At 35.0% G+C, this 12,711-nt stretch overlaps 1 protein-coding gene across 3 annotated transcripts in view; it reads left to right on the top strand.

Annotated features, from left to right (window-relative positions):
* The window catches only part of LOC138316366 (breast cancer anti-estrogen resistance protein 1-like), an 81,091-nt gene that overhangs the window by 37,949 nt on the left and 30,431 nt on the right, over positions 1–12,711 (top strand). For all 3 annotated transcript variants that reach the window (XM_069258068.1, XM_069258067.1, XM_069258069.1), the window contains exon 2: positions 6,232–6,477. In XM_069258068.1, coding sequence (XP_069114169.1) covers positions 6,232–6,477 — 246 coding nt within the window. The remainder of the gene's footprint in view (positions 1–6,231; positions 6,478–12,711) is intronic.

Here is a 12,711-nt window from a genome sequence, read left to right as displayed (position 1 = left end):
TACACTTACAGTAAACTTACAGTAAATATTAAAGGGTGCACCTTACAGTACACTTACAGTAAATATTAAAGGGTGCACCTTACAGTACACTTACAGTAAATATTAAAGGGTGCACCTTACAGTACACTTACAGTAAATATTAAAGGGTGCACCTTACAGTACACTTACAGTAAATATTAAAGGGTGCACCTTACAGTACACTTACAGTAAATATTAAAGAATGCACCTTACAGTACACTTACAGTAAATATTAAAGAATGCACCTTACAGTACACTTACAGTAAACTTACAGTAAATATTAAAGAATGCACCTTACAGTACACTTACAGTAAATATCAAAGAATGCACCTTACAGTACACTTACAGTAAACTTACAGTAAATATTAAAGGGTGCACCTTACAGTACACTTACAGTAAATATTAAAGAATGCACCTTATGCACCTTACAGTACACTTACAGTACACTTACAGTAAATATTAAAGGGTGCACCTTACAGTACACTTACAGTAAATATTAAAGGGTGCACCTTACAGTACACTTACAGTAAATATTAAAGGGTGCACCTTACAGTACACTTACAGTACACTTACAGTAAATATTAAAGGGTGCACCTTACAGTACACTTATATAGTAAATATTAAAGGGTGCACCTTACAGTACACTTACAGTAAATATTAAAGAATGCACCTTACAGTACACTTACAGTAAATATTAAAGGGTGCACCTTACAGTACACTTACAGTAAATATTAAAGGGTGCACCTTACAGTACACTTACAGTAAATATTAAAGGGTGCACCTTACAGTACACTTACAGTAAATATTAAAGGGTGCACCTTACAGTACACTTACAGTAAATATTAAAGAATGCACCTTACAGTACACTTACAGTAAATATTAAAGGGTGCACCTTACAGTACACTTACAGTAAATATTAAAGAATGCACCTTACAGTACACTTACAGTAAATATTAAAGGGTGCACCTTACAGCACACTTACAGTAAATGTTAAAGGGTGCACCTTACAGTACACTTACAGTAAATATGCAAAGAATGCACCTTACAGTACACTTACAGTAAATATTAAAGGGTGCACCTTACAGTACACTTACAGTAAATATTAAAGGGTGCACCTTACAGTACACTTACAGTAAATATTAAAGGGTGCACCTTACAGTACACTTACAGTAAATATTAAAGGGTGCACCTTACAGTACACTTACAGTAAATATTAAAGGGTGCACCTTACAGTACACTTACAGTAAATATTAAAGGGTGCACCTTACAGTACACTTACAGTAAATATTAAAGGGTGCACCTTACAGTACACTTACAGTAAATATTAAAGAATGCACCTTACAGTACACTTACAGTAAATATTAAAGGGTGCACCTTACAGTACACTTACAGTAAATATTAAAGGGTGCACCTTACAGTACACTTACAGTAAATATTAAAGGGTGCACCTTACAGTACACTTACAGTAAATATTAAAGGGTGCACCTTACAGTACACTTACAGTAAATATTAAAGGGTGCACCTTACAGTACACTTACAGTAAATATTAAAGGGTGCACCTTACAGTACACTTACAGTACACTTACAGTAAATATTAAAGGGTGCACCTTACAGTACACTTACAGTACACTTACAGTAAATATTAAAGGGTGCACCTTACAGTACACTTACAGTACACTTACAGTAAATATTAAAGGGTGCACCTTACAGTACACTTACAGTACACTTACAGTAAATATTAAAGGGTGCACCTTACAGTACACTTACAGTACACTTACAGTAAATATTAAAGGGTGCACCTTACAGTACACTTACAGTAAATATTAAAGGGTGCACCTTACAGTACACTTACAGTAAATATTAAAGGGTGCACCTTACAGTACACTTACAGTAAATATTAAGGGTGCACCTTACAGTACACTTACAGTAAATATTAAAGGGTGCACCTTACAGTACACTTACAGTAAATATTAAAGGGTGCACCTTACAGTACACTTACAGTACACTTACAGTAAATATTAAAGGGTGCACCTTACAGTACACTTACAGTAAATATTAAAGGGTGCACCTTACAGTACACTTACAGTAAATATTAAAGGGTGCGCCTTACAGTACACTTACAGTACACTTACAGTAAATATTTAAGGGTGCGCCTTACAGTACACTTACAGTAAATATTAAAGAATGCACCTTACAGTACACTTACAGTACACTTACAGTAAATATTAAAGGGTGCACCTTACAGTACACTTACAGTAAATATGAAAGGGTGCACCTTACAGTACACTTACAGTAAATATTTAAGGGTGCGCCTTACAGTACACTTACAGTAAATATTAAAGAATGCACCTTACAGTACACTTACAGTAAATATTAAAGGGTGCACCTTACAGTACACTTACAGTAAATATTACAAAATGCACCTTACAATACACTTACAGTAAATATTAAAGAATGCACCTTACAGTACACTTACAGTAAATATTAAAAAATGCACCTTACAGTACACTTACAGTAAATATTAAAGAATGCACCTTACAGTACACTTACAGTAAATATTAAAGAATGCACCTTACAGTACACTTACAGTAAATATTAAAGGGTGCACCTTACAGTACACTTACAGTAAATATTAAAGAATGCACCTTACAGTACACTTACAGTAAATATTAAAGGGTGCACCTTACAGTACACTTACAGTAAATATTAAAGAATGCACCTTACAGTACACTTACAGTAAATATTAAAGGGTGCACCTTACAGTACACTTACAGTAAATATTAAAGGGTGCACCTTACAGTACACTTACAGTAAATATTAAAGAATGCACCTTACAGTACACTTACAGTAAATATTAAAGGGTGCACCTTACAGTACACTTACAGTAAATATTAAAAAATGCACCTTACAGTACACTTACAGTAAATATTAAAGGGTGCACCTTACAGTACACTTACAGTAAATATTAAAGAATGCACCTTACAGTACACTTACAGTAAATATTAAAGGGTGCACCTTACAGTACACTTACAGTAAATATTAAAGAATGCACCTTACAGTACACTTACAGTAAATATTAAAGGGTGCACCTTACAGTACACTTACAGTAAATATTAAAAAATGCACCTTACAGTACACTTACAGTAAATATCAAAGAATGCACCTTACAGTACACTTACAGTAAATATTAAAGAATGCACCTTACAGTACACTTACAGTAAATATTAAAGGGTGCACCTTACAGTACACTTACAGTAAATATTAAAGAATGCACCTTACAGTACACTTACAGTAAATATTAAAGAATGCACCGTACAGTACACTTACAGTAAATATTAAAGGGTGCACCTTACAGTACACTTACAGTAAATATTAAAGGGTGCACCTTACAGTACACTTACAGTAAATATTAAAGGGTGCACCTTACAGTACACTTACAGTAAATATTAAAGGGTGCACCTTACAGTACACTTACAGTAAATATTAAAGAATGCACCTTACAGTACACTTACAGTAAATATTAAAGAATGCACCTTACAGTACACTTACAGTAAATATTAAAGGGTGCACCTTACAGTACACTTACAGTAAATATTAAAGGGTGCACCTTACAGTACACTTACAGTAAATATTAAAGAATGCACCTTACAGTACACTTACAGTAAATAATAAAGAATGCACCTTACAGTACACTTACAGTAAATATTAAAGGGTGCACCTTACAGTACACTTACAGTAAATATTAAAGAATGCACCTTACAGTACACTTACAGTAAATATTAAAGGGTGCACCTTACAGTACACTTACAGTAAATAATAAAGAATGCACCTTACAGTACACTTACAGTAAATATTAAAGAATGCACCTTACAGTACACTTACAGTAAATATTAAAGGGTGCACCTTACAGTACACTTACAGTAAATATTAAAGAATGCACCTTACAGTACACTTACAGTAAATATTAAAGAATGCACCTTACAGTACACTTACAGTAAATAATAAAGAATGCACCTTACAGTACACTTACAGTAAATATTAAAGGGTGCACCTTACAGTACACTTACAGTAAATATTAAAGGGTGCACCTTACAGTACACTTACAGTAAATATTAAAGGGTGCACCTTACAGTACACTTACAGTAAATATTAAAGAATGCACCTTACAGTACACTTACAGTAAATATTAAAGGGTGCACCTTACAGTACACTTACAGTAAATATTAAAGAATGCACCTTACAGTACACTTACAGTAAATATTAAAGAATGCACCTTACAGTACACTTACAGTAAATAATAAAGAATGCACCTTACAGTACACTTACAGTACACTTACAGTAAATATTAAAGAATGCACCTTACAGTACACTTACAGTACACTTACAGTAAATATTAAAGAATGCACCTTACAGTACACTTACAGTAAATATTAAAGGGTGCACCTTACAGTACACTTACAGTAAATATTAAAGGGTGCACCTTACAGTACACTTACAGTAAATATTAAAGAATGCACCTTACAGTACACTTACAGTAAATATTAAAGGGTGCACCTTACAGTACACTTACAGTAAATATTAAAGAATGCACCTTACAGTACACTTACAGTAAATATTAAAGAATGCACCTTACAGTACACTTACAGTACACTTACAGTAAATAATAAAGAATGCACCTTACAGTACACTTACAGTAAATAATAAAGAATGCACCTTACAGTACACTTACAGTAAATATTAAAGGGTGCACCTTACAGTACACTTACAGTAAATATTAAAGGGTGCACCTTACAGTACACTTACAGTAAATATTAAAGAATGCACCTTACAGTACACTTACAGTAAATATTAAAGGGTGCACCTTACAGTACACTTACAGTAAATATTAAAGAATGCACCTTACAGTACACTTACAGTAAATATTAAAGAATGCACCTTACAGTACACTTACAGTAAATAATAAAGAATGCACCTTACAGTACACTTACAGTAAATATTAAAGGGTGCACCTTACAGTACACTTACAGTAAATATTAAAGAATGCACCTTACAGTACACTTACAGTAAATATTAAAGGGTGCACCTTACAGTACACTTACAGTAAATATTAAAGGGTGCACCTTACAGTACACTTACAGTAAATATTAAAGAATGCACCTTACAGTACACTTACAGTAAATATTAAAGGGTGCACCTTACAGTACACTTACAGTAAATATTAAAGTGTGCACCTTACAGTACACTTACAGTAAATATTAAAGGGTGCACCTTACAGTACACTTACAGTAAATATTAAAGGGTGCACCTTACAGTACACTTACAGTAAATATTAAAGGGTGCACCTTACAATACACTTACAGTAAATATTAAAGTGTGCACCTTACAGTACACTTAAGGTTATTATTAAAGCGAATCGGACAAATCTGCACCTAAAGCTGTAGTACACACATAGTAAATAATGTGTATCTCAGCCACTAAATATTTCTTTCTTCCCTGATTTTATTTCTGTGTGCATTGTATGTTGTTATGACATAACATGTTAATTATACTAATATACAAAGAACTCTTGGCACAGCATCTGATGGTTAACATTCATTTAGATAGCAATGCAGGCATGTGTAAAAAGTGGAAGGTAAAGTAGGAATTAGCAGTGTAGAAAGTGGTTATTTTTGGCAGAGAGGCCTATGTTTGTAAAGTGATGTAACAGTATAGGAAGTGTTGTTGTACTTAATGGTGTTAATCAGAATAAATACATCTGATGATCCGTCTGTCATCGTCCTAATTAACACCTACGATTCATCACCCCTTCTCAATTCACCTGATTAGTCCTCTGTACAGCCTTACCAGTGTTATACCTCCCAGTCAGGTCAGTGTTATACTGTTGGCATCCCTCTCCATCACCAACCTTAACGTTTCAAAACTTCTTGTGTCCCTCTATGCATCAGCAGAAGTATTCATTACATTTCACTCAATTCACTTTATATGATTGTTTGTGCTTTTGCTTTATACTTATATGATTGTATGTGCTTTTGCTTTATACTTATATGATTGTATGTGCTTTTGCTTTATACTTATATGATTATTTGTGCTTTTGCTTTATACTTATATGATTGTATGTGCTTTTGCTTTATACTTATATGATTGTATGTGCTTTTGCTTGAGATTGCCATAAAAACTCATCTTTTTGACTTAATCCCTGATTTTACCTTTCAGATATTAGCCAAGGCTGTTTACGACAACTATGCCGAGACCCCAGACGAGGTGGCGTTTCGTCGTGGCGATGTCCTAACGGTGTTAGAGCAAGACACCGGAGGACTTGAAGGATGGTGGCTTTGTTCCTTCCGCGGGAAACAGGGCATTGCCCCAGGCAATCGCTTAAAGTTAATAACGGGAATGCATGATTCAGGGGACACAACTCTGGATAGCAGTCGGTCGGAAAGCTTTGATATGGGCAAAATGGTAATTATTTTTGATATTATATTTAGATTTGTAGCATATTCTTAAATCTTTTATCAGCTGTATTTATTTAAGTATGTGACAGATTGTGGTGGTGAAGAACAGGTCCTAGTGACTGTCAGCACCTTACAAACCTGTCTATAAACATCACCCATGTTACAAACAAACCAAATGTTCTTATAGATTTATTGTACAGTGGAGGTGTATAAAACCACACTACACTGAGAGAGAGATGTTAAGAGCTGTGAATACTGTAGTGTATTTACCTGTCCAGTCCAGGTGCGTCATTAAACACACCTTAAGGAAGACCCACAACGTACATGTCGACACTGCGTATTACTTAACACCCATCCTTATACTTCAGTCTTTATTAGAGGTATTCAGTATCATATCAATATAAACACGCAGATGGTTTAGAAAAATCTATGGAAATAGGATCTTTACAAAGTTCTGTAATAGGACGTGGGTGTCTTCTTAGGCTTAATCGATTACATAACTTTTGTGAAATTTAGTGTTTCTTATGTCTTCTTTGTGTAAGTTACTAAATTTATCATCCGGAAATATTTTACATATTTCTATTCTTTTTAAAGATAGTTCATTCTGTAGGGGAGGAAGTATTTCTTTGTGTTTGACTCGAATGATTTAAAAGTTATAAACAGTGAATTTGTCTTGTTTAAAGAATTCCCTTTCTGAATTATTGTGCAGATTTAGTAACGTGTCAGGGTGGTCATGATCGATACAATAAATTCAACAAATAAGCTGATTATTTATTAGTTTCCTGGGCAGATAATCGGGTATTTTCTTCTGGTGCCTCTACACAAACTCCCCTGCGGTCACACAGTGGTCAAAGCTGTAGGAGTTTGTGTGCTTCTGGACGATGCTGAATAGAGCAAATAATCTTTCTCCTTCAGCAAAGAAATTGTATTTATTTTCACATACAATTCAATTTTTCATAGTTTGAATGCAACAAAATTTGTAAAATCATATTGCAGAAAAGATAAGTTTGTTTGTAGACATACAAGGTCAGATAGAATTTATATACATTGGTAGAACATGTAGGTAAACTATGACCTCATACTGATCATGATATAGTCCTAAATTGTTACTTTTCACTGATTCAGATTACGAGATAACAAACCTCAGGTACAGAATACGACAGATATCAGTCTGCTTATAACAACACTGTTAAAAACCGTTAATCTAAAAAACATCTGTAAAGTTACAAAGAAATTCATTTACGATGGTTTAAAGTTTATTTTACTGCACTTTTGCATCAGAAAAATAAGCTATATATTTTTGGATCAGTAGTTATGGCTTCCATATAATTTACCAAATGTTGTAGGGATTCATGGTGAAGTAGGTCTGGGCACAGGGACTTGACAAATTCTACATGTAATAAACAAAGCTAGTCTTAATGGATTATGCTTCAGATTAAATGAAGGAAAAAATATCAAATAAAGATTGCTATTGTCTTTGATATTCTACAATATAAGATTGAATCCTTCAGGTAAAAAAATCTTTCTAGGCCATAAAAGGTATCATGTCCCTGTGAGTTTGAAGGTGTTTCAGGTAACAGCTGTTGTAGGTCATCTGAGGACATTGTGTGTTAGTACTGTACAGATGTCAGTGTTTTTACCTGGTGATAGATGTACACACTGATATCAAACCTTCAGGCCATCTACAAAATCAGCACTACAGTTTTACCTCGTTTTTTATCTCCACTAAAATCGGCTTCCTTATGCCTTGCAGCTTCAAAATGTAGAGATGAAATAAATAAGTTTAACAAAGTTTTTTTTATCACACAGGTAAATTTTCTTTTTGAGATTTTGAAGTACAGTTTGATGTGTCCACTTTGATACATTGATCAGTATAGAGGTATGGTTACCGTATTTATCACATTTATATCAATAAGCTAATGAGGTGGCCACTTTGATACATTGATCAGTATAAGATAGAGGTATGGTTACCATATTGATCACATTTATATCAATAAGCTAATGAGGTGGCCACTTCGATACATTGATCAGTATAAGATAGAGGTATGGTTACCATATTGATCACATTTATATCAATAAGCTAATGAGGTGGCCACTTTGATACATTGATCAGTATAGAGGTATGGTTACCGTATTTATCACATTTATATCAATAAGCTAATGAGGTGGCCACTTTGATACATTGATCAGTATAAGATAGAGGTATGGTTACCGTATTTATCACATTTATAATGTGTCCACTTTGATACATTGATCAGTATAAGATAGAGGTATGGTTACCATATTTATCACATTTATAATGTGTCCACTTTGATACATTGATCAGTATAAGATAGAGGTATGGTTACCATATTGATCACATTTATATCAATTTGATCAGTATAAGATAGAGGTATGGTTACCGTATTTATCACATTTATATCCACTTTGATACATTGATCAGTATAAGATAGAGGTATGGTTACCGTATTTATCACATTTATAATGTGTCCACTTTGATACATTGATCAGTATAAGATAGAGGTATGGTTACCGTATTTATCACATTTATATCAATTTGATCAGTATAAGATAGAGGTATGGTTACCGTATTTATCACATTTATATCAATTTGATCAGTATAAGATAGAGGTATGGTTACCGTATTTATCACATTTATATCAATTTGATCAGTATAAGATAGAGGTATGGTTACCGTATTTATCACATTTATATCAATTTGATCAGTATAAGATAGAGGTATGGTTACCGTATTTATCACATTTATATCAATTTGATCAGTATAAGATAGAGGTATGGTTACCGTATTTATCACATTTATATCAATAAGCTAATGAGGTGGCCACTTTGATACATTGATCAGTATAAGATAGAGGTTACCGTATTTATCACATTTATATCAATAAGCTAATGAGGTGGCCACTTTGATACATTGATCAGTATAGAGGTATGGTTACCGTATTTATCACATTTATATCAATAAGCTAATGAGGTGTCCACTTTGATACATTGATCAGTATAGAGGTATGGTTACCGTATTTATCACATTTATATCAATAAGCTAATGAGGTGGCCACTTTGATACATTGATCAGTATAAGATAGAGGTTACCGTATTTATCACATTTATATCAATAAGCTAATGAGGTGGCCACTTTGATACATTGATCAGTATAAGATAGAGGTTACCGTATTTATCACATTTATATCAATAAGCTAATGAGGTGGCCACTTTGATACATTGATCAGTATAGAGGTATGGTTACCGTATTTATCACATTTATATCAATAAGCTAATGAGGTGGCCACTTTGATACATTGATCAGTATAAGATAGAGGTATGGTTACCGTATTTATCACATTTATAAAGTGTCCACTTTGATACATTGATCAGTATAGAGGTATGGTTACCGTATTTATCACATTTATATCAATTTGATCAGTATAAGATAGAGGTATGGTTACCGTATTTATCACATTTATATCAATAAGCTAATGAGGTGGCCACTTTGATACATTGATCAGTATAAGATAGAGGTTACCGTATTTATCACATTTATATCAATAAGCTAATGAGGTGGCCACTTTGATACATTGATCAGTATAAGATAGAGGTATGGTTACCTTATTTATCACATTTATAATGTGTCCACTTTGATACATTGATCAGTATAGAGGTATGGTTACCGTATTTATCACATTTATATCAATTTGATCAGTATAAGATAGAGGTATGGTTAGCGTATTTATCACATTTATATTAATAAGCTAATGAGGTTAATTAGTGCTTATTGGAACCAAATAAGTTAAAATCACAACAATATAATGTCTGCTCAAGGAACAATTTTCAGCTGAGTTTTGTAGTTTGAAGAATGAGTGTGTGCTAGTGCCATTTCAGGCAAATTTCATTTCAATCTTAGGCTTCTACTACAAAATAAGATTCTTTGACTGGTTTTTGGCCCCAAACCTGTTATGTAACAGATATTCTTTTAGAGAACACCATTGGACCATAAATCCAGCTCAAATCAGACAAAGAATGATTTATTCTATGTGCTATCTTACCAACTGCCTGTCAAGCTAGAGTAGATTGAATTTTGTCCAAATTTTGAAAAAAAAGCAACAGGGCTACGCCTTAGTGAGATAAACAGAGACAAGGGTCAGGTATTCTTAGTGATATTTTCTCTGTAGGGAGTGATACCACCGATCAACCTTACATTGTGGCTCGGGTGTCGGGTGGGCATTGTGATTGAGTGTTGGATCGTAATGGGCTGGGTAATTTGAAGCCTTGAGGAAGAGATCTACAATACATATGGCACATTGTGGCAGTCAGTCCAACAAAATACACCTCTATGTCAACTACACTCACTACAAACATCTATACGGCCTGGAATCTGTTGATATCAACGACAAGAGTGTCGTAGTTAGATTAGGAAGCTATATCTTGTGGGTTAGAATATTTCCCTTATCTAACCGCCAGTCAAATAGAAATTTAATGCTAGGTTGGCTTTGTGTGCAATTTGTATTATAATAAAATTATCTTGTTTGTGTGTTTTGTGGGTTATTTGATTTACTGCTCTGATCTGACTAGGACAGGATTATATTTCTTCTGTATATACATAGGGCAATAGACACCTACACTGTAATAGTGGCTGGTCTAGCTAAACGTGTAATAGGCTGGTCACAATAGACACCTACACTTGTAATAGTGGCTGGTCTCTCATACCTAAACGTGTAATACTGGCTGGTCTAGGGCAATAGACACCTACACTTGTAATAGTGGCTGGTCTCTCATACCTAAACGTGTAATACTGGCTGGTCTAGGGCAATAGACACCTACACTTGTAATAGTGGCTGGTCTCTCATACCTAAACGTGTAATACTGGCTGGTCTAGCTAGGGCAATAGACACCTACACTTGTAATAGTGGCTGGTCTCTCATACCTAAACGTGTAATACTGGCTGGTCTAGCTAGGGCAATAGACACCTACACTTGTAATAGTGGCTGGTCTCTCATACCTAAACGTGTAATACTGGCTGGTCTAGGGCAATAGACACCTACACTTGTAATAGTGGCTGGTCTCTCATACCTAAACGTGTAATACTGGCTGGTCTAGCTAGGGCAATAGACACCTACACTTGTAATAGTGGCTGGTCTCTCATACCTAAACGTGTAATACTGGCTGGTCTAGGGCAATAGACACCTACACTTGTAATAGTGGCTGGTCTCTCATACCTAAACATGTAATACTGGCTGGTCTAGCTAGGGCAATAGACACCTACACTTGTAATAGTGGCTGGTCTCTCATACCTAAACGTGTAATACTGGCTGGTCTAGGGCAATAGACACCTACACTTGTAATAGTGGCTGGTCTCTCATACCTAAACGTGTAATACTGGCTGGTCTAGCTAGGGCAATAGACACCTACACTTGTAATAGTGGCTGGTCTCTCATACCTAAACGTGTAATACTGGCTGGTCTAGGGCAATAGACACCTACACTTCTAATAGGGCAATAGACACCTACACTTGTAATAGTGGCTGGTCTCTCATACCTAAACGTGTAATACTGGCTGGTCTAGCTAGGGCAATAGACACCTACACTTGTAATAGTGGCTGGTCTCTCATACCTAAATGTGTAATACTGGCTGGTCTAGCTAGGGCAATAGACACCTACACTTGTAATAGTGGCTGGTCTCTCATACCTAAACGTGTAATACTGGCTGGTCTAGGGCAATAGACACCTACACTTGTAATAGTGGCTGGTCTCTCATACCTAAATGTGTAATACTGGCTGGTCTAGCTAGGGCAATAGACATCTACACTTGTAATACTGGCTGGTCTAGCTAGGGCAATAGACACCTACACTTGTAATAGTGGCTGGTCTCTCATACCTAAACGTGTAATACTGGCTGGTCTAGGGCAATAGACACCTACACTTGTAATAGTGGCTGGTCTCTCATACCTAAATGTGTAATACTGGCTGGTCTAGGGCAATAGACACCTACACTTGTAATAGTGGCTGGTCTCTCATACCTAAACGTGTAATACTGGCTGGTCTAGGGCAATAGACACCTACACTTGTAATAGTGGCTGGTCTCTCATACCTAAACGTGTAATACTGGCTGGTCTAGGGCAATAGACACCTACACTTGTAATAGTGGCTGGTCTCTCATACCTAAATGTGTAATACTGGCTGGTCTAGGGCAATAGACACCTACACTTGTAATAGTGGCTGGTCTCTCA

This window comes from Argopecten irradians, chromosome 2 (genome assembly GCF_041381155.1).
Source record: "Argopecten irradians isolate NY chromosome 2, Ai_NY, whole genome shotgun sequence".
Taxonomy (NCBI): Eukaryota; Metazoa; Mollusca; class Bivalvia; order Pectinida; family Pectinidae; genus Argopecten; species Argopecten irradians.
Note: the sequence above shows the minus strand (reverse complement) of the source record. Positions and strands in the feature narration are given on the sequence as shown.